The sequence below is a fragment of the Oncorhynchus mykiss genome, chromosome 24 (assembly GCF_013265735.2).
Source record: "Oncorhynchus mykiss isolate Arlee chromosome 24, USDA_OmykA_1.1, whole genome shotgun sequence".
In the NCBI taxonomy this organism is placed as follows: Eukaryota; Metazoa; Chordata; class Actinopteri; order Salmoniformes; family Salmonidae; genus Oncorhynchus; species Oncorhynchus mykiss.
Window position 1 is genome coordinate 569,170 of NC_048588.1, and position 21,619 is coordinate 590,788.

General features: G+C 43.4%; 1 protein-coding gene across 12 annotated transcripts in view; it reads right to left on the minus strand.

Moving 5' to 3' along the window:
• dock10 (dedicator of cytokinesis 10) overlaps positions 1-21,619 on the minus strand; it is a 177,770-nt gene that overhangs the window by 32,156 nt on the left and 123,995 nt on the right. For 11 of the 12 annotated variants that reach the window (XM_036961951.1, XM_036961950.1, XM_036961946.1 and 8 more), the window contains exons 38-45: positions 16,781-16,828; positions 13,639-13,743; positions 9,430-9,539; positions 8,995-9,110; positions 8,135-8,272; positions 7,631-7,813; positions 7,229-7,339; positions 4,435-4,650 (exon numbers count right to left, since the gene is read on the minus strand). In XM_036961951.1, coding sequence (XP_036817846.1) covers positions 4,435-4,650; positions 7,229-7,339; positions 7,631-7,813; positions 8,135-8,272; positions 8,995-9,110; positions 9,430-9,539; positions 13,639-13,743; positions 16,781-16,828 — 1,027 coding nt within the window. The remainder of the gene's footprint in view (positions 1-4,434; positions 4,651-7,228; positions 7,340-7,630; positions 7,814-8,134; positions 8,273-8,994; positions 9,111-9,429; positions 9,540-13,638; positions 13,744-16,780; positions 16,829-21,619) is intronic. The other variant, XM_036961955.1, reaches the window with a different exon arrangement.

Sequence of the window (21,619 nt, forward strand, 5' to 3'; positions counted from 1 at the left end):
GGCCCCTGAACACTATCACAGTGTAACAACCCTAGTCTTGGCAAGTGCATTATAAACACTGTGGAAGTCTCAAGTAGTTTGAATTACCCCCTAAAAATGTTCCATTGTTGTCGGAGGTGGGATGACACAGTGAGTCCTCACTGTCAGTATAAGCAATTTGGCTGTATGCCCAGAACATTGCTTTGAGAATGGATAGTCATATCTCAGTTTCAAGATGAAGTCACATGCATGAACCAAAAGTTAATGATGAATTAATTATGAATAATGTAAATCTACACAAAATATTCTTTAATGTCAAAGTACGGAAATAATTCTAACATTTCTTAAAAAGTAATGAAAAATGAAACACTAATATTCCTTGATTAGATCCGTATTCACCTCCGAGTCAATACATGTTAGAAACACCTTTGGCAGCGATTACAGCTGTGAGTCTTCCTGGGTTAGTCTTTAAGTGCTTTGCACACCTGGATTGTGCAATATTTGCCCATTATTATTTTCAAAATTCTTCAAGCTCTTGTCAAGGTGTTGGGGGTCATGGCTACACAGCAATTTTCAAGTCTTGCCATAGATTTTCAAGCAGATTGAAGTCAAAACTGTAACTTGGCACATTCACTGTCTGCTTGGTAAGCAACCCTAGTGTAGATTTGGCCTTGTGTTGTAGCATAGTGTCCTGCTGAAAGGCGAATTTGTATCCCAGTGTCTGGTGGAAAGCATCCTCTAGGATTATGCTTGTGTTTAGCTCCATCTTTTTTATTTTTATCCTGGTACGCGCATGCACGAGGGCACCAGCTGTTCTGGATGACTGTGTGATAACACTCTCGGTAGCTGATGTGAGCAAGACAATTAAACCGGTCAACATTCACAAAGCCGCGGGGCCAGATGGATTACCAGGACGTGTACTCAAAGCATGTGCAGCATCCTCCCGGATATCCTAGACCCACTCCAATTCGCATACCACCCCAACAGATCCACAGATGACGCAATCTCAATTGCACTCCACACTGACCTTTCCCACCTAGACAAAAGGAACACCTATGTGAGAATGCTGTTTGTTGACTACAGCTCAGTGTTCAACACTATAGTGCCCACAAAGCTCATCACTAAGCTAAGGACCCTGGGACTAAACACCCCCCCCCCCCCCCCCCCCCCCCCCCCCCGCAACTGGATCCTGGACTTCCTGACGGGCCGCCCTCAGGTGGTAAGGGTAGATAACAACACATCTGCCATGCTGATCCTCAACACTGGGGCCCCTCAGGGGTGTGTACTTGGTCCTCTGTATTGGGGCGGGCCGAGAGTTAAGTTCCTTGGTGTCCACATCACCAACAATCTATCATGGTCCAAACACACCAAGACAGTCATGAAGAGGGCATGACAAAACCTTTTCCCCCTCAGGAGACTGAAATTAATTGGCATGGTTCCTCAGCTCTTCAAAAGGTTCTACAGCTGCACCATCGAGAGCATACTGACCAGGTGCATCACCGCCTGCTCGGCATCTAACCGTAAGGCGCTACAGAAGGTAGTGCGTACAGCCCAGTACATCACTGGGGCCAAGCTTCCTGCAAACCAGGACCTACAGTGCCTTGCGAAAGTATTCGGCCCCCTTGAACTTTGCGACCTTTTGCCACATTTCAGGCTTCAAACATAAATATATAAAACTGTATTTTTTTGTGAAGAATCAACAACAAGTGGGACACAATCATGAAGTGGAACGACATTTATTGGATATTTCAAACTTTTTTAACAAATCAAAAACTGAAAAATTGGGCGTGCAAAATTATTCAGCCCCCTTAAGTTAATACTTTGTAGCGCCACCTTTTGCTGCGATTACAGCGGTAAGTCGCTTGGGGTATGTCTCTATCAGTTTTGCACATCGAGAGACTGAATTTTTTTCCCATTCCTCCTTGCAAAACAGCTCGAGCTCAGTGAGGTTGGATGGAGAGCATTTGTGAACAGCAGTTTTCAGTTATTTCCACAGATTCTCGATTGGATTCAGGTCTGGACTTTGACTTGGCCATTCTAACACCTGGATATGTTTATTTTTGAACCATTCCATTGTAGATTTTGCTTTATGTTTTGGATCATTGTCTTGTTGGAAGACAAATCTCCGTCCCAGTCTCAAGTCTTTTGCAGACTCCATCAGGTTTTCTTCCAGAATGGTCCTGTATTTGGCTCCATCCATCTTCCCATCAATTTTAACCATCTTCCCTGTCCCTGCTGAAGAAAAGCAGGCCCAAACCATGATGCTGCCACCACCATGTTTGACAGTGGGGATGGTGTGTTCAGGGTGATGAGCTGTGTTGCTTTTACGCCAAACATAACGTTTTGCATTGTTGTCAAAAAGTTCAATTTTGGTTTCATCTGACCAGAGCACCTTCTTCCACGTTTGGTGTGTCTCCCAGGTGGCTTGTGGCAAACTTTAAACAACACTTTTTATGGATATCTTTAAGAAATGGCTTTCTTCTTGCCACTCTTCCATAAAGGCCAGATTTGTGCAATATATGACTGATTGTTGTCCAATGGACAGAGTCTCCCACCTCAGCTGTAGATCTCTGCAGTTCATCCAGAGTGATCATGGGCCTCTTGGCTGCATCTCTGATCAGTCTTCTCCTTGTATGAGCTGAAAGTTTAGAGGGACGGCCAGGTCTTGGTAGATTTGCAGTGGTCTGATAGTCCTTCCATTTCAATATTATCGCTTGCACAGTGCTCCTTGGGATGTTTAATGCTTGGGAAATCTTTTTGTATCCAAATCCGGCTTTAAACTTCTTCACAACAGTATCTCGGACCTGCCTGGTGTGTTCCTTGTTCTTCATGATGCTCTCTGCGCTTTTAACGGACCTCTGAGACTATCACAGTGCAGGTGCATTTATACGGAGACTTGATTACACACAGGTGGATTGTATTTATCATCATTAGTCATTTAGGTCAACATTGGATCATTCAGAGATCCTCACTGAACTTCTGGAGAGAGTTTGCTGCACTGAAAGTAAAGGGGCTGAATAATTTTGCACGCCCAATTTTTCAGTTTTTGATTTGTTAAAAAAGTTTGAAATATCCAATAAATGTCGTTCCACTTCATGATTGTGTCCCACTTGTTGTTGATTCTTCACAAACAAGTACAGTTTTATATCTTTATGTTTGAAGCCTGAAATGTGGCAAAAGGTCGCAAAGTTCAAGGGGGCCGAATACTTTCGCAAGGCACTGTACATAAAAGGCAGTGTCAGAGGAAAGTCTATAAAATTGTCAAAGACTCCAGTAACCCAAGTCATAGACCGGTACCGCTTGCTGTGCAGTAGCACAGAAACAGAGCGCCATGTCTAGGACCAAAAGGCTCCTTAACAGCTTCTACCCCAAGCCATAAGACTGCTGAACAATTAATCATATGAACACCGGACTATTACATTGACACCCCTCCCATTTGTTTTGTACACTGCTGCTACTCACTGTTTATTATCTGGAGAAGTTTCAACTGTGCCGGACAGATGGCAGGCAGCGTGTCTGGCGTTGTGTGGGCAAGCGGTTTGCTAATATCAACATTGTGAACAGAGTGCCCCATGGTGGCGGTTGGGTTATGATATGGGCAGGCATAAGCTAAGGACAACGAACACAATTGCATTTTATCGATGGCAATTTGAATGCACAGATATACTGTGAAGAGATCCTGAGGTCCATTGTCGTGCCATTCATCTGCCACCATCACCTCATGTTTCAGCATGATAATGTCTCAAGGATCTGTACACAACTCCTGGACGCTGAAAATGTCCCAGTTCTTCCATGGCCTGCATACTCACCAAACATGTCACCCATTGAGCATGTTTAGGATGCTCTGGATCAACGTGTACAACAGTGTATTCCAGTCCCCGCCAATATCCAGCAACTTCTCACAGCCATTGAAGAGGAGTGGCACAACATTACACAGTCCACAATCAACAGTCTGATCAACTCTATGTGAAGGAGATGTGTCGTGCTGCACGAGGCAAATGGTGGTCTGATCCACGCCACTACCTATCATTAAGGTATCTGTGAACAACAGGTGCATGCATATCTGTATTCTCAGTCATGTAAAATCCATAGATTATGGCCTAATGTATTTATTTCAATTGACTGATTTCCTTATATGAACTGTAACTAAGTAAACATTTTGAAATTCTTGCACGCTGCGTTTATAGTTTTGTTCAGTGAATACTTATGCCATGCCTATATTTTTTGTTATTTAATTTGTATTCATTTGTAGAATTTACTTTTCACTTTGACATTATGGAGTATTTTGTGTAGCTCTATGACAAAAAAACTAAATTTCTCATTTCAATTTGACTTTGTAAAGCAACAAAATGTGAAAACGGGGGGGGGGGGGGGGGGGTGACTACTTATGATACCCACTGTACATATCTCTGCACCATATACATAACATATCCCAGTAACCCAGTCCTACTGTACCTCGGAGAGGTCTCCGTTGCGGACGTGTATCTTGGCCATGCTCTCCAGCCAGGTGCGCCGGAGCTCGGGGGTGCTGGCGTAGGAGTTGGCCAGGCTGTACTGCAGGTCCACCAGCATCTCCGGGTCCTTCTCGTGCTCCTTCATCTGGGACGTGGCCATCAACACCGTGCGGATCCGCTTGGTCAAGTCTTTCACCTCGGCAGGGAATGGTGTGTTCTGGGAGTGCGGATGGATCATACATACCGACATTACACTTGATTATTATTTTAGTGGTAAACAAGAACAAAAGGGTTTTTGGCTTCTGTGAGGCTCAGTTACAGACACAATGTACATGACGTCACATCCGATCAAACACGGGCAGTATGCACAATCGCAGCATATACAAACATTATTAGTCAATAGAGAGAGTTAAGAGAGGAATCACAAACTCACTTCCTCAACACTAGGTCTGACTCCCAAATACCACCCTATTTGCCATATAAGCAACAAGGCAGGTCCTACAAGCCCTGTTTTTTTTCTCGCACCTGGACTACTGTTCAGTCGTGTGGTCAGGTGCCACAAAGAGGGACTTGTTGGCTCAGAACAGGGCAGCACGGCTGGCCCTTAAAAAAGTACACGGAGCGCTAACATTCATGAAATGCATATCAATCTCTCATGGCTCAAAGTGGAGGAGAGATTGACTTCCTCATTATTTGTTTTTGTAAGAGGTGTTGACAAGCTGAAGGTACTGTGCTGTCTGTTTAAAATACGAGCACACAGCTCGGACACCCATGCATACCCCACAAGACATGCCACCAGTCTCTTCACAATCCCCAAGTCCAGAGCAGACTGTGAAGTAAACACAAACATAAGCACAGACACATGAACACACACACATGAGAACACGCACTATACACACAAGTACACATTAATTTTGCATTGTAGATATGTGGTAGTGGAGTATGGGCCTGAGGGTAGACACTTGGTGTGTTGTGAATGCTGTAATAAATGCATTGTAATGTTTTTAAATGTGTATAACTGCCTTAATTTTGCCGGACCCCAGGAAGAGTAGCTTGGCAGCAGCTAATTGGGATCCATAATAAATACAAATACATGCAGTGTCAGAGGAAGGTGCTAAAAATGGTCAAAGACACACAAGTCATAGACTGTTCTCTCTACTACTGCACTCTTTTGACTACTCTTTTGACTAATCACATTCGCTGCTGTTACTGTTTATTATCTATCCTGTTGCCTAGTTACTTTATCCCTACCTATATCTACATACAGTATCTACCTCAATTACTGTTACGGATACAGGTATCCTGTGGGTGTGTGTGTGTATGTATCCTGTGTTCTTTTCTCTCCTTCCCCCCTCACAGGTGAAAATCATCACTCCCCAATCAGTCGCCAATCAATCAGAAGACACACCTCCTCCTGTTTCCTACCCAATCACAGTTCCTTTCCCTTGGTTTAAAAACCCTGTCAGTTGTTTACTCTAGAGCTCAATCTCTCTGTAAATGCCATATGTCTGTAGATCACTCTGTTTCACCCTCTCCTACTATGTCTCTCTATCGCTCTTTATGTATTGAGCTATCTTTTGTTTGAGCACCTCCATATCACTTTGTCCTCACCTGTGAGTTTTGTTTTTGGTTATGGTGTTTGTTTGCTGGTGGGAAAAGGGGGAACCAAGACAAGTCGCCCATGGGCATACACTACCCGTAGGTAAATTTAGTTAAAAACACTAGTTAGAACTGGGCGGACCACCCACTGTATTTTTGGTTAGTTAGTTAGCTGTTGTTGAAATAGGCTAGTCTAGCTTAGGGGTGTTTTGGATGCTTATTATTTATTTCCTTGGGTCCAGCTCAGCCCCTTTTCCTGCGCCCCCCCATTACCGTGTGTTTACTAATAAACCCTGAGTTTGACGGTAGATTTCATTTGTCGTGGTTATTTCATTCTCACTTTTACTTTGTCACTAGTTATGTTACGGGTCTCGTTACCATCTCCCCTAGACTGTCGGGCCAAAAGGGATTCGTAACAATTACCTAATAGTCCTGCACATCAACTCTGTACTGGTACCCTGTGTATACAGCCAAGTTATGGTTACTCATTGCGTTTTTATTCCTTGTGTTATTATCTTTCGATTTTTCCAGTTTTTTTCTCTTTGCATTGTTGGGAAGGGCCTGTAAGTAAGCATTTCACTGTTAGTCTACACCTGTTTATGAAACGTGACAAATACAATTCTATTTTTTTTGCCATGGTGCGGAGAGGAAAATTTGCGGTTTTCAAGATATTTACAGCAATTCTACACATTTTGCCATAGGAGGGAGAGAACATTTTGCTGTTTTAAAGCTAGTGTGCTGCAATTCTACACATTTTTCCATGGGGCGGAGAGAAGATTTAGCAATTGTATAACTCATTTCATGCACTATTTTTAGTTTGAGTTCATTTCTTCCAATTGTACTAATTATGCCATAGGGTGGAAAGAAATGTGTGCTGTTTTTAATATGATATCTGAGTGAGACTGACTATTAATTCGACCTTGATTACTACAAGTTTAGATAGCTGGCCGCTAGACTAACTTACCAATCTCATTTTTATGTTGCTGACGTGGGCTAATTGAGTGACTATCAATGACTGACATATCAAGAGAGAAACTGTTTATGCACAACTGAATTTAGAAATTGCACCTTGTGTATTCTACTATTCTACCCCGGAACAGTAAGTTGAGACCCCGCCAGTTGCAGTGGTGGATTATAAAGGGAATAGGGTGCCATTTGGAACGCAGCACAATTCTCAGTCCAGTCCCTGTTCTCACCTTGAGAGGAGCATCTCCGTTGGCAAAGTTATTGATGATGGCCAACGACTGTTGGAAGCGTGAGCCCCCGATGCCAGCATCCGCTATCAGCTGACTCACTGCCTTGATCAACTGAAGGGACGGGGGAAGAGAGAGGAGAGAGAGTGAAGGTGGTGCTAATCACAACCGCTCTGAAACAGTGTGGCGATGTGTGTGTGTGTGGTCTCTGATCGGCTGCTAAACAGTCTGTTTCAGAGGTAAACACAGCCATAGAAACATCCTGGCCTTTCTCTATCTAGGCCCTGTGTTCACCGCACAAAACAGTGAAAATAAAGATCTGGCGCACACACACACTGCCCCCCCCCCAACTCCACCCCAAGAACCACAGCCCACATACACATCCCTCCACCCCCGCTGACTGACCTGTAGGTGGGAGCGGACGATGGACTTTCCCTTGGTGAACTCAAAGTTTTTCCTCATGAAGAAGTAGAGGAGTGCGGAGGCCTCAGTCTGGGTGGAGCTGGAGCGGTGGTTACAACACTTCAGGATCTCGTAGCACAGGCAGCCACACAGGTCTGCTTTGCCCTGGAAGAAAGCAGAGGGGAACTAGACAGAGAGAGGGTGTAAGGAAAGAGACAGAGAGAAGAGATGGGGGAGGAAGAAAGAGAGAAGAAGCAAGAGAGCGAAATATGGAGTAAGTAGGGAGAGAGAGAGAGTGGGGGAATAGAGAGGGAGAGAAAGGAAGAGAAAGAGCGAGAGAGAAGAGAGAGACAAGGAGAGAGAGAGCTCAGCATCAGTAATGTACTATGAATACATTCTGTGTCCATAAAGTCAGTTAGTGTGTGTGTGTGCACACGTGTATGTGTGTGTGTGCACATGTGTATGCGTTCGTATATGTGTGTGAGAGCAATCAGCTAGTGCAGAGACCTTCTGTATGAAGAGGCGCAGGGCAGCGAAGACGTGTCTCAGGGTGCTGGTGGACTGATTGATCTGGAAGAACAGGAGGAAGGTGTCGAACACCTTCTTCATCAGCAGGTTCTGACCCTCGTCCTGCAGTAACTGTTTCTGTGGGAGGAAAAGAACAACAATCAACATATGTGCTTCCCAAATGGCACCCTATTCCTAATCACGTCCACCAGATGGCTCTGCGGTACAAATTGAGTCTGTGGGCAAGGTTACCCTATTACCTATATAGTGCACTATTTTTGACCAGGGCCTATAGTGCTCTTGTCAAAAGTAGTGCACTATATAGAGGAAATGGCTACGGTCAAAACACAGACAAAACAGCATGTCTGGGGTTGCTTTACAGAGTATAGCAATTGTAGGAATTGTGGGGCAGCCAACTTGAGGATTGAGGAGTGCACAGTAACCTACAAGAACAACAGAAGATAAAATCACTAGCTTGGAATACAAACGGAATACCTCGGTTTCAGTGAAGTGAAACAATAATGATTAGTGAAACAGAGCGGTATTTAGTGTGGATTCCATGTCACTGTAGTTCTTAGAAATAACCACAAGGTGGCAATGGCGTATTAAAATAGGCTCTCATGGATGACCGGTCTAGGATTGCAAAATTCCCCCACAATTCCCAGGCTTTCCAGAAATCCCGGTTGGGGGACTCACAGATTTCCTGTTAATTCCCTCGTGATTCCGGGAATCTTCCAACTGGGATTCCTGGGAAACCTGGGAATTTTGAGAGTGTCCAGAATTGAGCAACCGTATCATGTCTCTCGGTTGTAGAGATCGGTGTTTGACCATTCAGACAGTGGTCATTGTTGTTGTCTGACCTTGTGGTGATGGACAAAGAGGCCCAGAACATCCAGCACTATGAGGGCCACCTCGGTGGACAGATTGGCCTCGATGTCCGTCGGGCTCAGGTGGTCCCCCTCTGGGATGTTCCCATCTGAGGGAAGGACAGGAAAGGGGCGATGATACACCAGCACAGCAAGCAACAACACATCCTTACCCTAGCAGTAACCCCCACACACCTAACAAAAGAACAGTAATAGCTAAGTACTGTTTGCACTGTAAAAGCTGAGAAATAGCACTGTGGATGGTTGGTAAGAATAAAAAAGCTATTGGCCTAGGACAACAAAAGCTAACCAACTAACTAACCACATTGATGTGAACTATGTGAATTAAACAGTTTTAAAATGGGACCGGGGTGGCAGTCCCCAGTGATGGTGGGTGAGTGGGCGTAATTGGGGAGGGGGGGACATTACCCGTCTCCATCATCTGCAGCAGCTTGGGGTTGGTCAGGGCGTTCTTGGCCCGGATGATGGGCATGGTCTGGGAGCGTGCGTGCCGATGGCCGTCCTGTCCTGACAGCATCCTGGGTTAGAGGTCAGAGGGTCAACACATAACTCTCAACCTTGCAAGTCGGGGTGGTGTTCAGCAGGGATGAAACCGGTGAAAGTGGTTTGAAATGAAGGGGATACTCTGTGAACTTGTCCAATATGAAAGCTGACTTTATCCGTTTCATGTTTTTCGTTTCGTGAACACGACGCCCGATATATTCACTCCGCCTTGAAAACATCCTGTAATTCTAATCCCAAATGGACCCCTAGACCCTACGACCTATGCACTTGTGGAGGTCTGAGAGGATGTGATTGGTAGAAACAATCCACTTAACCTATCAAAGGGCAAGTAGGAGAACGTATTGATAGCACCTGTCAAATCCTATCAGATCTCCACAAGTGCATAGGGCGTAGTCCAGGGGTCCATTTGGGATTGGTCCTAAGTGTGTGAAAATGTCTAAGAAAACATTATCACCTGTAACGTGACAACAAACAGGTTAATGCGACCACGTAGTTAAAAGGGATTGCTGTTTTTAATGGGGAAGGATTTGCAGACAAAGGACTAGCCAATTACACCACGCCACACGTATGGTAGACACTGAGGGGCACGATGAGAAAACAGAGTGGCCGCCACACTATCACATGACACACTCACAACGTCCACCATGGATGGTCACATGTTCAGGACCATGAAGACGACACTGATGAACAGCAATGATGAACAAAACTCATAACAGGACAAATGGTGAACACAAACTCAGCTGTTTTAAGTCCTACTTATAGTTTACTGGAGACATTATTTATATATTACTGGACAAAAAAAGTCAAGTTCTAAATAAAGTGGAACATAATAAATCCTTTCTATCTCTATAACTCAACTCCATGTTAAAGACACCTAGCTACTGTTACATACAGTGCCTGTAGAAAGTCTTGAACTTTTTTCACATTTTGTTGCTTAACGAAGTGGGATTAAAATGGATTTAATAGTCTTTTTTTCCATCAATCTACACAAATGACTCTAATGTCAAAGAAAAATGTTTTAAAAATGCTTTGATTCATGACAAATAAAACACTAATATACAGTTGAAGTCAGAAGTTTACATACACTTAGGTTGGAGTCATTAAAACTCGTTTTTCAACCACTCCACAAATTTCTTGTTAACAAACTATAGTTTTGGCAAGTCAGTTAGGACATTTACTTTTTTCCAACAATTATTTACAGACAGATTATTTCACGTATAATTCACTGTATCACAATTCCAGTGGGTCAGAAGTTTACATACGCTAAGTGGACTGTGCCTTTAAACAGCTTGGAAAATTCCAGAAAATTATGTCATGGCTTTAGAAGCTTCTGATAGGCTAATTGACATAATTTAAGTCAATTGGAGGTGTACCTGTGGATGTATTTTAAGGCCTACCTTCAAACTCAGTGCCTCTTTACTTGACATCATGGGAAAGTCAAAAGAAATCAGCCAAGACCTCAGAAAACAAATTGTAGACCTCCACAAGTCTGGTCATCCTTAAGAAGCAATTTCCAAAAGCCTGAAGGTACCACGTTCATCTGTACAAACAATAGTACGCAAGTATAAACACCATGGGACCATGCATCCGTCATACCGCTCAGGAAGGAGACGCGTTCTGTCTCCTAGAGATAAAGGTACTTCAGTGCGAAAAGTGCAAATCAATCCCAGAACAACAGCAAAGGACCTTGTGAAGATGCTGGAGGAAACAGGTACAAAAGTATCTATAGCCACAGTAAATAGAGTCCTATATCGACATAAACTGAAAGGTCGCTCAGCAAGGAAGAAGCCACTGCTCCAAAACCGCCATAAAAAAAGACTACGGTTTGCAACTGCACATGGGGACAAAGATCATACTTTTTGGAGAAATGTCCTCTGTTCTGTTTAAACAAAAATACGGGGTGGCAGCATCATGTTGTGGGGGTGCTTTGCTGCAGGAGGGACTGGTGCACTTCACAAAATAGATGGCAGCATGAGGTAGGAAAATCATGTGGATATATTGAAGCAACATCTCAAGACATCACTCAGGAAGTTAAAGCTTGGTCGCAAATGGGTCTTCCAAATGAACAATGACCCCAAGCATACTTCCAAAGTTGTGGCAAAATGGCTTAAGGACAACAAAGTCAAGGTATTGGCGTGGCCATCACAAAGTCCTGACCTCAATCTTATAGAAAATGTGTGGGCAGAAATGAAAAAGCGTGTGCGAGCAAGGAGGCCCACAAACCTGACTCAGTTACACCAGCTCTGTCAGGAGGAATGGGCCAACATTCACCCAACTTATTGTGGGAAGCTTGTGGAAGGCTACCCAAAATATTTGACCCAAGTTAAACAATTTAAAGGCAATGCTACCAAATACTAATTGAGTGTATGTAAACTTCTGACCCACTCGGAATGTGAATAAATAAATAAAAGCTGAAATAAATCATTCTCTATACTATTATTCTGACAATTCACATTCTTAAAATAAAGTGGTGATCCTAACTGACATAAGACAGGGGAATTTTTACTAGGATTAAATGTCAGGAATTGCGAAAAACTGAGTTTAAATGTATTTGGCTAAGGTGTATGTAAACTTCCAACTTCAACGGTACCTTGATTAGATAAGTATTCACCCCCCTGCGTCAATACATGTTGGAAACACCTTTGGCAACAGTTACAGCTGTGAGGCTTCTTAAGAACTTTGCACACCTACTTGTAATTGCCCATTATTCTTTAAAACAATTCTTCAAACTCTGTCAAGGTGTTGGGGATCATGGCTAGACAGCAATTTTCAAGTCTTGCCATATATTTTCAAGCATATTTAAGTAAAAATGGCAACTTGGCCACTCAGGAACATGTACTGTCTTCTTGGTAAGAAACTCCAATGTAGATTTGGCTTTGTGAAGGTTATTGTCATGCTGAAAAGTGAATTCCTCTTCCAGTCACTGTCTGGTGTAAAGCAGACTGAAGCAGGTTTTTGCACCATCCCATTTCTTTTCATCCTGAAAAACTCCACAGTCTTTGCTGATTTCAAGTATACTCATACCATGATGCAGCCACCACAATGCTTGAAAAAAGGAGGCAGTTACTCAGTGATGTGTTAGATTTTCTGGCTAAAAAGTGTATTCCTTTTTCCGTTTTTGCAGTATTACTTTAGTGCCTTTAGTGCCTATACATATGTATATTTTGGAATATTTGTATTATGTATATTTGTATTATTCTTTTCACTCTGTCATGTACATCATTATTGTGGAGTCACTACGATGTTGTTGATCCATCCTCAGTTTTCTCCCATCCCAGCCATTGAACACTTGCACTTTAACACATCATCCACAGCATAATTATTAACTTGACCTTGCTTAAAGATCTGTGCTTGAAATTCAATACTTGACTGAGGGACCTTACAGATATTGTATGGGGGACAGGGGAGGGGGTATTCATTCAAAAATCATGTCAGCCCCTATTATTTCACACAGAGTGAGTCCATATGTTATTATGTGATTTCTTAATTTTAATCCCACTTTGTAACGCAACAATATGTAAAAAAAATAAAAAATGTTTGAAGGGGGTATAGACTTTCTATAGGCACTGTAAAAAATATTTGTAGTGTTACTTTAAGTCCAGTGATCCTTATCTGACCTGCATAAGAACATGTAGTTCACAACTAAATTGCGGTTTTCTGAACTACTCTACACAGCTCACTCAGTGTTTTATGATGTATTACCCACCTAATTATGATTAACAATTACAATTAATAAACACATTTATATATTATTACCTTTTCACACTATCGTACTAACCTGAACTATATTGTACTGGCTCGGATACTTTCTTTTCACATTGTCCTCTCCAGCACAGTTCCAGCAACTATAGTGGATGCGTAACCAGGCCAGCAGAGTACAGCTTGGCACAGCTCAGCTCAGTAGTGTGAAAAGTATGTGTGTGAGTTGTGTCGGACGCTGTGTGGTGCTCCGAGGTGAAGTTTCCCCTAGGTACAGACCTAGGATCAGCCTCCCTGCCCCCAATCCTAACCATTAGTTGGGCAAATGTTAAACTGATCCAAGATCAGGGTGTAGGGGAAACTTCACCCTGCTCCCTGTGTGGAGGGGCCCCCAGGTGGCGACTGTGCGTTTACCATTGAGGGAGCAGGCCTGAGGAGGACTGGGTGGAATGGTTAGAGCCCTTCAGGGTGCCATTGTTCTGGGTGGCCTGGGCCAGCTTTACCGCGGCTGCTAGCTTCCTGTTCACAAGCCAATGACACCAGCGTTAAGTCACACCACCATCATCATTATCATCATACTCTTCCTTCTTGTTGTCGAAATGAACATCACGGCCCGTATTTATCAAGTGTCTCAGAGTATGAGTGCTGATCTAGGATCAGTTTAGCCTTTCATATCATAATGAATCAGAATATTATGGACAGGGTGGTCCTGATCCTAGATCAGCCCTGCTACTCTGAAACGCTTTTGATAAATATGGGCTCAGGTGGGCTAAAGGCATCAAGCCAAGCAGAAAGAGGAGGGGGTCATTTCAGCATGGGACACAGCCATAGCGAAGTAGCGGGGTTAGTAGTGTTAGATAAAGAAAAATCATATTTTTCCAATGTTAGGTTGACATTGCCGTTAGTGTGGAAGTATTTTATGGGCTATAGAGAGCATTAGTTGGAAGTAAGGGTTAGAGAGCTTTAGTAAATGTGACCTAGTTTGCTTGTTGCTAATACAGTAGCTACTGTATGTGGTGACAGAGATTAACATGTGAATTGAGCTAAATGCTTGCCCTAACCATACCAGCTAATGCTATATCAATGAGCAGATTTCTTAGTGGTCAGGTCACTGATTCTACTACGGCCAGTAATCACAGAGAATGTAGAGCAGCGGATGGGTGGATGGACGGATGGCGGGATGATGGATGGGGAGGAAGATGGCCGTCATGCTACATGATCATTAGCTTACATATGACAGCAGCAAAAGCCATGCAGTAGCTACACACATCACAGCAAAAGTTTCAGGGTTAAACAGTACGAAATCAGTCTGAATTCATCACACATGTGGCCATCAATAAATGTGTAGTCACATAGACCTCCATTAACACATCAATTACACACATCAATACATGGAGTAGACAACACACAGGGGGAGGCAAGACACACAGACACACATTCCAGTGTGATCAGTCTGTTAACATGTAACATCATTGTTTACGAGTGTGTTTAATGTTTAATACTACAGATTGTAATAGAAAACAGCCGTTCAGTGGATGCCTTTCCAAATGGCACCCTATTCCCTATGTCAAATTAAGTCAAAGTGAATTGGCCGCGTAGACAGATTTGCAGGTGTTATAGCAGTTGCAGTGAAATGCTTATGTTTACTTGGCTCATCACGCTCTAAGGTCCTTGATGATCTTCTTGGCCTTCCTTTAACACAGAGTGCTGTAAATGTCCTGAAGGGCAGGCAGCGTGTCCCCGGTGATACGATAGGCTAATGGCACCACCCTCCGGTTGAGGGCGGTGCAGTTGCCATACGAGGCGGTGACGCAGCCCGACAGAATACTCTCAATGGTGCATCTGTAGAAGTGTGTCAGGGTCTCTAGGGGCCATGCTGAATGTCTTCAGCCACCTGAGGTTGTAGAGGTGCTGTTGTGCCTTCTTCACCACGGTGTCGGTGTGGTGAGACCATTTCAGGTGCTTGGTGATGTGCTTTTGACCCTCTCCACTTTGGCCCCGTTGAGTGGATGGGGGCGTACTCCCTCTGCTGTCTCCTGTAGTCCACGATCAGCTCCTTTGTTGTTGTTTTTTTACATGGAGTGTTAGCTTGTTGTCATAGCACCACTACACCAGGGCTCTAACCTCCTCCCTCTAACCTCCTCCAGACCTGGGGTCGGCCCGTCAGGAAGTCTTGGACCCAGTTGCACAGGGAGGAGTTCAGCCCAAGGGCCCTGAGCTTAGTGACAAGCTTGGAGGGCACTATGGTGTTGAAAGCAGAGCTGTAGTCGATGAACAGCATTCTCACTTAGGGATCCTCTTGTCCAGGTGGGATAGGGCGGTGTGCCCTACTACTTTTGCCGTACTACTGCTCATAGGGTTCTGGTCAAAAGTAGCGCACTATAAAGGGAATACATCGTGGCCAAAGGTAGTGCACTATAAAGGGAATAGGAGCAGGGGCCATAGGGCTCTGGTCAAAAGCAGTGCACTATAAAGTGAATATGGTGGTATTTGGGACACAGCCAGTGTTACAGGTGTGCTGTGTGTTAATGAATCACTGTATGTATGCTCCTGCTGGGCTGTATCCACTCAACAGAGAGATCTGCTGGATGAGGTTAAAAGAGGGAAATAAAAATCAATGAGGCGCAATTGAAACAGAATACATTATAGGAATGTCTCGGCGAAACCTTCAACCAGCGATGTGGATGCACAACGCGCAAGTCAACGGCGTACTTCAAAAAAGAGCTCACACTCAGTTCAGACAGGCATCAAAGGCTTGGCACCTCGTAGAAGGAGAGAGAGAGAGCGTATTCAAATCCCCCAGCAGCCTCTCTGATTAAGGTTGCATGTTACTTACCAGCCCCAGACAACGTTTGTGACCCAAATGGCACCCTATTCCCTTTATAGTTCCCTTACGGGCTCTGGTCAAAAGTAGTGCACTAGGCTGCCATTTGGGGGACACAACATCGTCCAGCCCCTTCGTCTTTATTCTACTAATGCTTGACATAGATAAACACACCACATTCCCAGCCTTTAGTTGGCTCCGACAAAAAGAGAACAAGAAGAAAAAATAAACATCACTGCTTGTTCTTCACACTGAGGAGGAAATAAGGACTAATTAAATTAGCGGAGAGGAATTCAAATCCAGGCGAAGAGAAAAAGTCTGTCTGGGAAAGCCATTGGCTGTGCTCCAGGATCCACGTACACACACACACACACACACACACACACACACACACACACACACACACACAGCCTGGGAGCAGCCTGGGTGTGTGTGCATACTCATACAGTGCATATTTTACGTTTCTGTGTGACCGAAGGTTGCGTGCGTGTGTGACTGTGTGTCGTAGGGGGGAGGGTAGTTTAACGTGTGTGTGTGTGTGTGTGTGTGTATCTGGCTGTTGAGCAAACATTACATTTCACACAATCTGACAGAAGGTTCTGTTGCATGTCTATCATTGGTAAAAAACAATGAACACACACGGACGCACAACCTCTGAGTGGGAGAGGAGGAACAGAAGCAGGTACTGTACATAGTATCAGGTTAAAGCTCCTGGGGAAGGCTAACACTTACCTGGCTATGTGACGCTTCCCCAGGAATCTGAAGTGCTGGAGACACAGCCTGCATAGAGGAAGATGAGAGAGAGTGTGTATTAGGGTGTGTGGTGAGTATAAGTTTGTACGTGTGTGGGTATGTGTTGTGCGTGCCGTCACGATGTGTGTGTGTGTGTGTGTGTGTGTGTGTGTGTGTGTGTGTGTGTGTGTGTGTGTGTGTGTGTGTGTGTGTGTGTGTGTGTGTGTGTGTGTGTGTGTGTGTGTGTGTGTGTGTGTGTGTGTGTGTGTGTGTGTGTGTGTGTCCACTGTGAGCTGAGGACAGGTACTACAGTACTGTGTGTCTTGGAGCTGTGTGTTATAATAACAGAAGCTCCAGCAGAGACAGGAAACACAGTGAATTTACTGCAGAGCTGAGTGGAGGCTAGGGGAGAACAGTTGGGGCCTATCCCTCTATAAATCTCAGCAGTTTTACAGCCACACTCTTTCTTTCTTTTTCTGTCTTTATTTTATCGGTCTCATCCGTTCCCCTCTGCCAAGTCTCCCATCATTCCCTTTCTCTTCTGTCTCTTTCTGCTATGCATACCTTCCTACCTCCCTACCTGTAATGAGAGGACAATGTCATACTTATAGTTGAACTACCAGAGTTCAAGTTAGGTAGATTCAATCCGGACTGCGTGATTGACTTTTAAAGGCAATGTTATTCGCAGAGACCACGCTTACGGTAAATATGTCGTCTCAATAGGAAATGCGCTCAAATGTAAATTGTGCTATAACACAGATCTTCCGCGGTCCGGATTGAATATAGGCCTAAGACTACAAAAGTTTAACAACAAAAAAAGAACATTTTGGGGGCCTCCCGAGTGGTACTGCATCGCAGTGCTAGAGGCATTTCTACAGACCCTGGTTCGATCCCGGACTGTATTACAACCGGCCGTGATCGGGGAGTTTCATAGGGCGGCGCATAATTGGCCCAGCATCTTCCGGGTTAGGGGAGGGTTTGGCCAGGGGGGCTTTACTTAGCTCATTGCACTATAGCGACTCCTTGTGTTGGGCCGGCGCCTGCAGGCTGACCTCGGTCGTTAGTTGAACGGTGTTTCCTCCGACACATTGGTGCGGCTGGCTTCCAGGTTAAGTGGGAAGGTTGGCGGGTCATGTCGTTTCGGAGGACGCAAGACTCGACCATCGCCTCCCGAGCCCATTGGGGAGTTGCAGCAATGAGACAAGATCGAAATTGGGGAGAAAAAGGGGGTAAAATAAAAATAATAAATACAGTAACAGTCAAAAGTTTGGATACAACTACTCATTCCCAGGTTTTTCTTTATTTTTACTATTTTCTATATTTTAGAATAATAGTAAAGACATAAAAACTATGAAATAACACATATGGAATCATGTAGTAACCAAAAAAGTGTTAAACAAATCAAAAAATATTTTATATTTGAGATCCTTAAAAGTAGCCGCCTTGATGACAGCTTCGCACACTCTTGGCATTCTCTCAACCAGTTTCACCTGAAATGGTTTTCCAACAGTCTTCAAGGAGTTCCCACATATGCTGAACACTTGTTTGCTGCTTTTCCTTCACTCTGCGGTCCAACTCATCCCAAACCATCTCAATTGTATTGAGGTCGGGTGATTGTGGAGGCCAGGTCATCTAATGCAGCACTCCATCACTCTCCTTCTTGGTCAAATAGCCCTTACACAGCCTGGAGGTGTGTTGGGTCATTGTCCTGTTGAAAAACAAATGACAGTCCCACTAAGCGCAAACCAGATGGGATGTGTATCGCTGCAGAATGCTGTGGTAGCCATGCTGGGTAAGTGTGCCTTGAATTCTAAATAAATCACTGACAGTGTCACCAGCAATGCACCCCCACACCATCACACCTCCTCCTCCATGCTTCACGGTGGGAACCACAAATGTGGAGATCGTCCGTTCACCTACTCTGAGTCTCATAATGACACGGCGGTTGGAACCAAAAAGCTCAAATTTGGACACATCAAACCAAAATGACAGATTTCTACCGGTCTAATGTCCTTCGCGCGTGTTTCTTGGGCCAACCAAGTCTCTTCTTATTGATGTCCTTTAGTAGTGGTTTCTTTGCAGCAATTCAATCATGAAGGTATGAGTCACGCAGTCTCCTATGAACAGTTGATGTTGAGATGTGTCTGTTACTTGAACTCTGTGAAGCATTTATTTGGGCTGCAATTTCTGAGGCTGGTAATGATGGACTTTCGTTTCTCTTTGCTTATTTAAGATGTTCTTGCCATAATATGGACTTGGTATTTTACCAAATATTTTACCAATATGGATCTTCTGTATACCATCCCTACCTTGTCACAACACAACTGATTGGATAAAATGCATTAAGAAGGAAATAAATTCCACAAATGAACTTTTAACACCTGTTCATTGAAATACATTCCAGGTGACTACCTCATGAAGCTGGTAGAGAGAATGCCAATAATCGATACCGATTATTGGAGGACCAAAAAATACGATTTTTATATAAATATATATTTGTAAATGACAATTACAACAATACTGAATGAACAATGAACACTTATTTTAACTTAATATAATACATAAATAAGATCTATTTAGTCTCAAATAAATAATGAAACATGTTCAATTTGGTTTACATAATGCAAAAACAGTGTTGGAGAAGAAAGTAAAAGTGCAATATGTGCCATGTAAAAAAGATAACGTTTAAGTTCCTTGCTCAGAACATATGAAAACTGGTGGTTCAATATTCCCAGTTAAGAAGTTTTAGGTTGTAGTTATTATAGGAATTATGACGCGTCGACTATTTCTCTCTATACCATTTGTATTTCATATACCTTTGACTATTGGATGTTCTTTTGTTTCAAATATTTTTTTATTAAACACACACAAGAATGGTGTATGGGTATACAAGACAGGTATACAATTCTTATCTACAAATTCACAGCGCCGACTCGTCCAAGTAGGAGAGGAAAGGCTGCCAGATTTGATCAAATGTTGATAATTTATTGTTCAGAATATATCTAATTCTTTCTAAGTGTACAGTGTTTGCCAATTCACTGAGCCATAATTTGGTAGAGGGCGCTTCCCTCCTTTTCCAAAACAACAAGATTAGTTTTTTTGCCGAAATGAGACCGTAAGAGATTAGTTGTTTTTGGGGGTTGGTTAATCCGTTTAGGGACTCAGATACTCTCAGGATTATCAGAAGCGGGTCTGGATCTATTGAAGTCTCCAAAACTTCAGAGAGGATCCCAAAAATTCCACACCAATAACCATGCAAGCTAGAGCATAGGGCAAAGCAGTGGAGTAGTGTACCCTGCGTAGCCTGACATTTATCACATGTAGGGGATGTATCAGGAAATATTTAGTTATTATTTATTTGCAGTTTAGTTTTGGAATAGTGTAATCTGTGTAATACCTTGAATTGTATGAGACGATGTCTGGAATTAATGGAGCATGTGTGGATATACTCCAAGCTCTCTTCCCAGTCTACCACCAAGATGTCAGTCCCTAGTTCTTCCTCCCATTTTGCCTTGATGGCATCTGCAGAAGGTGTGCTAACAGATTGAAAAGCATCATATCAGTTTGCGATATCAGTTTATCTGAGGTGGGGCATATTTTTATGCATCCGTCAAACATGGAAGGTTTAGCATTCCCAAATGTTGGGAGGTGTTTTCTAACGTAGCCTCTAATTTGTAGGTATCTGAAAAAAATACTTTTCGGAAGATTCTAAGTTTCCCTCAGCAACTCAAAGGAAGCAAAGGTCCCTTCTATGTATAAATCCCCTATGGTTATTTTCCCAACTCTCCCCATCGCTCAAAAGTATTATCAAGGTTAGAGGGGGCAAAGGAGGGATTCCTGGAGACAGGGAGCATGAATGACATTGGTCTAAACTCAAAGTGGACTTTAATTTGCTTCCAGATTCGGACTGTGCTATGTATAATAGGATTGTTACAATAAAGTGAATCTCCAGATTGACAGGCAACAAAATCACAGTGACAATAGAGAGGGGGCGACACTCCTCACGCTCCATACTAAGCCAGCTGGATGACGGAAGTGCATCATCCAGCAGAAACGTAACAATGCGGAGGTTAACGGCCCAGTAATAAAATATAACATTTGGGAGAGACAATCCTCCTTCCATCTTGGATTTACAGAGGTGTTTTTTACCTATCCTGTGTGTTTTATAATCCCAGATGAAAGGATTGATAATTGAGTCCAGTTGTTTATGAAAGGATTTAGGTATGAATACTGGGATGTTCTGATATAGGTAAAGCAGTTGTGGGAGGAAGACCATTTTAATGGCATTAATTCTTCCGAGCAGAGAAATTGGGAGAGTTCTCCAAAATAGTATGTTTGCCTTGAGTTTTTGTATCAGAGAGGGGAAAATCTCTTTAAATAGTAAGGAGTATTGTTTGGTAACTACAATTCCTAGGTAGGTAAATTTGTCTGAAGATAACTTAAATGGGAGATGTTCTAGCCAGGAGGTGTTTTGTGACCGTATGGGCATTAATTCACTCTTGTTCCAATTTATTCTGTATCCTGAGAAGGTACCAAACAAATTGATCACATCAAGAATAGCTGGGATACTAGCCTGGGGTTCTGTTACATAGAGGAGGATGTCATCTGCGTATAGGGAAATCTTATTTAGAGTATCTTTAGTATTATAGCCGTGTATTGCTGCATGAGATCTAATCGTCTGAGCGAGCGGTTCGATAATTAGGGCGAAGAGCATAGGCGACAGCGCACAACCCTGCCTTGTCCCCCTGTAAAGGTTAAATCGGGCCGACAATGATTGGTTAGTGAGTATTCTGGCACAGGGGTTCCTATATAAAAGCTGGATCCAATTTATGAACCCAC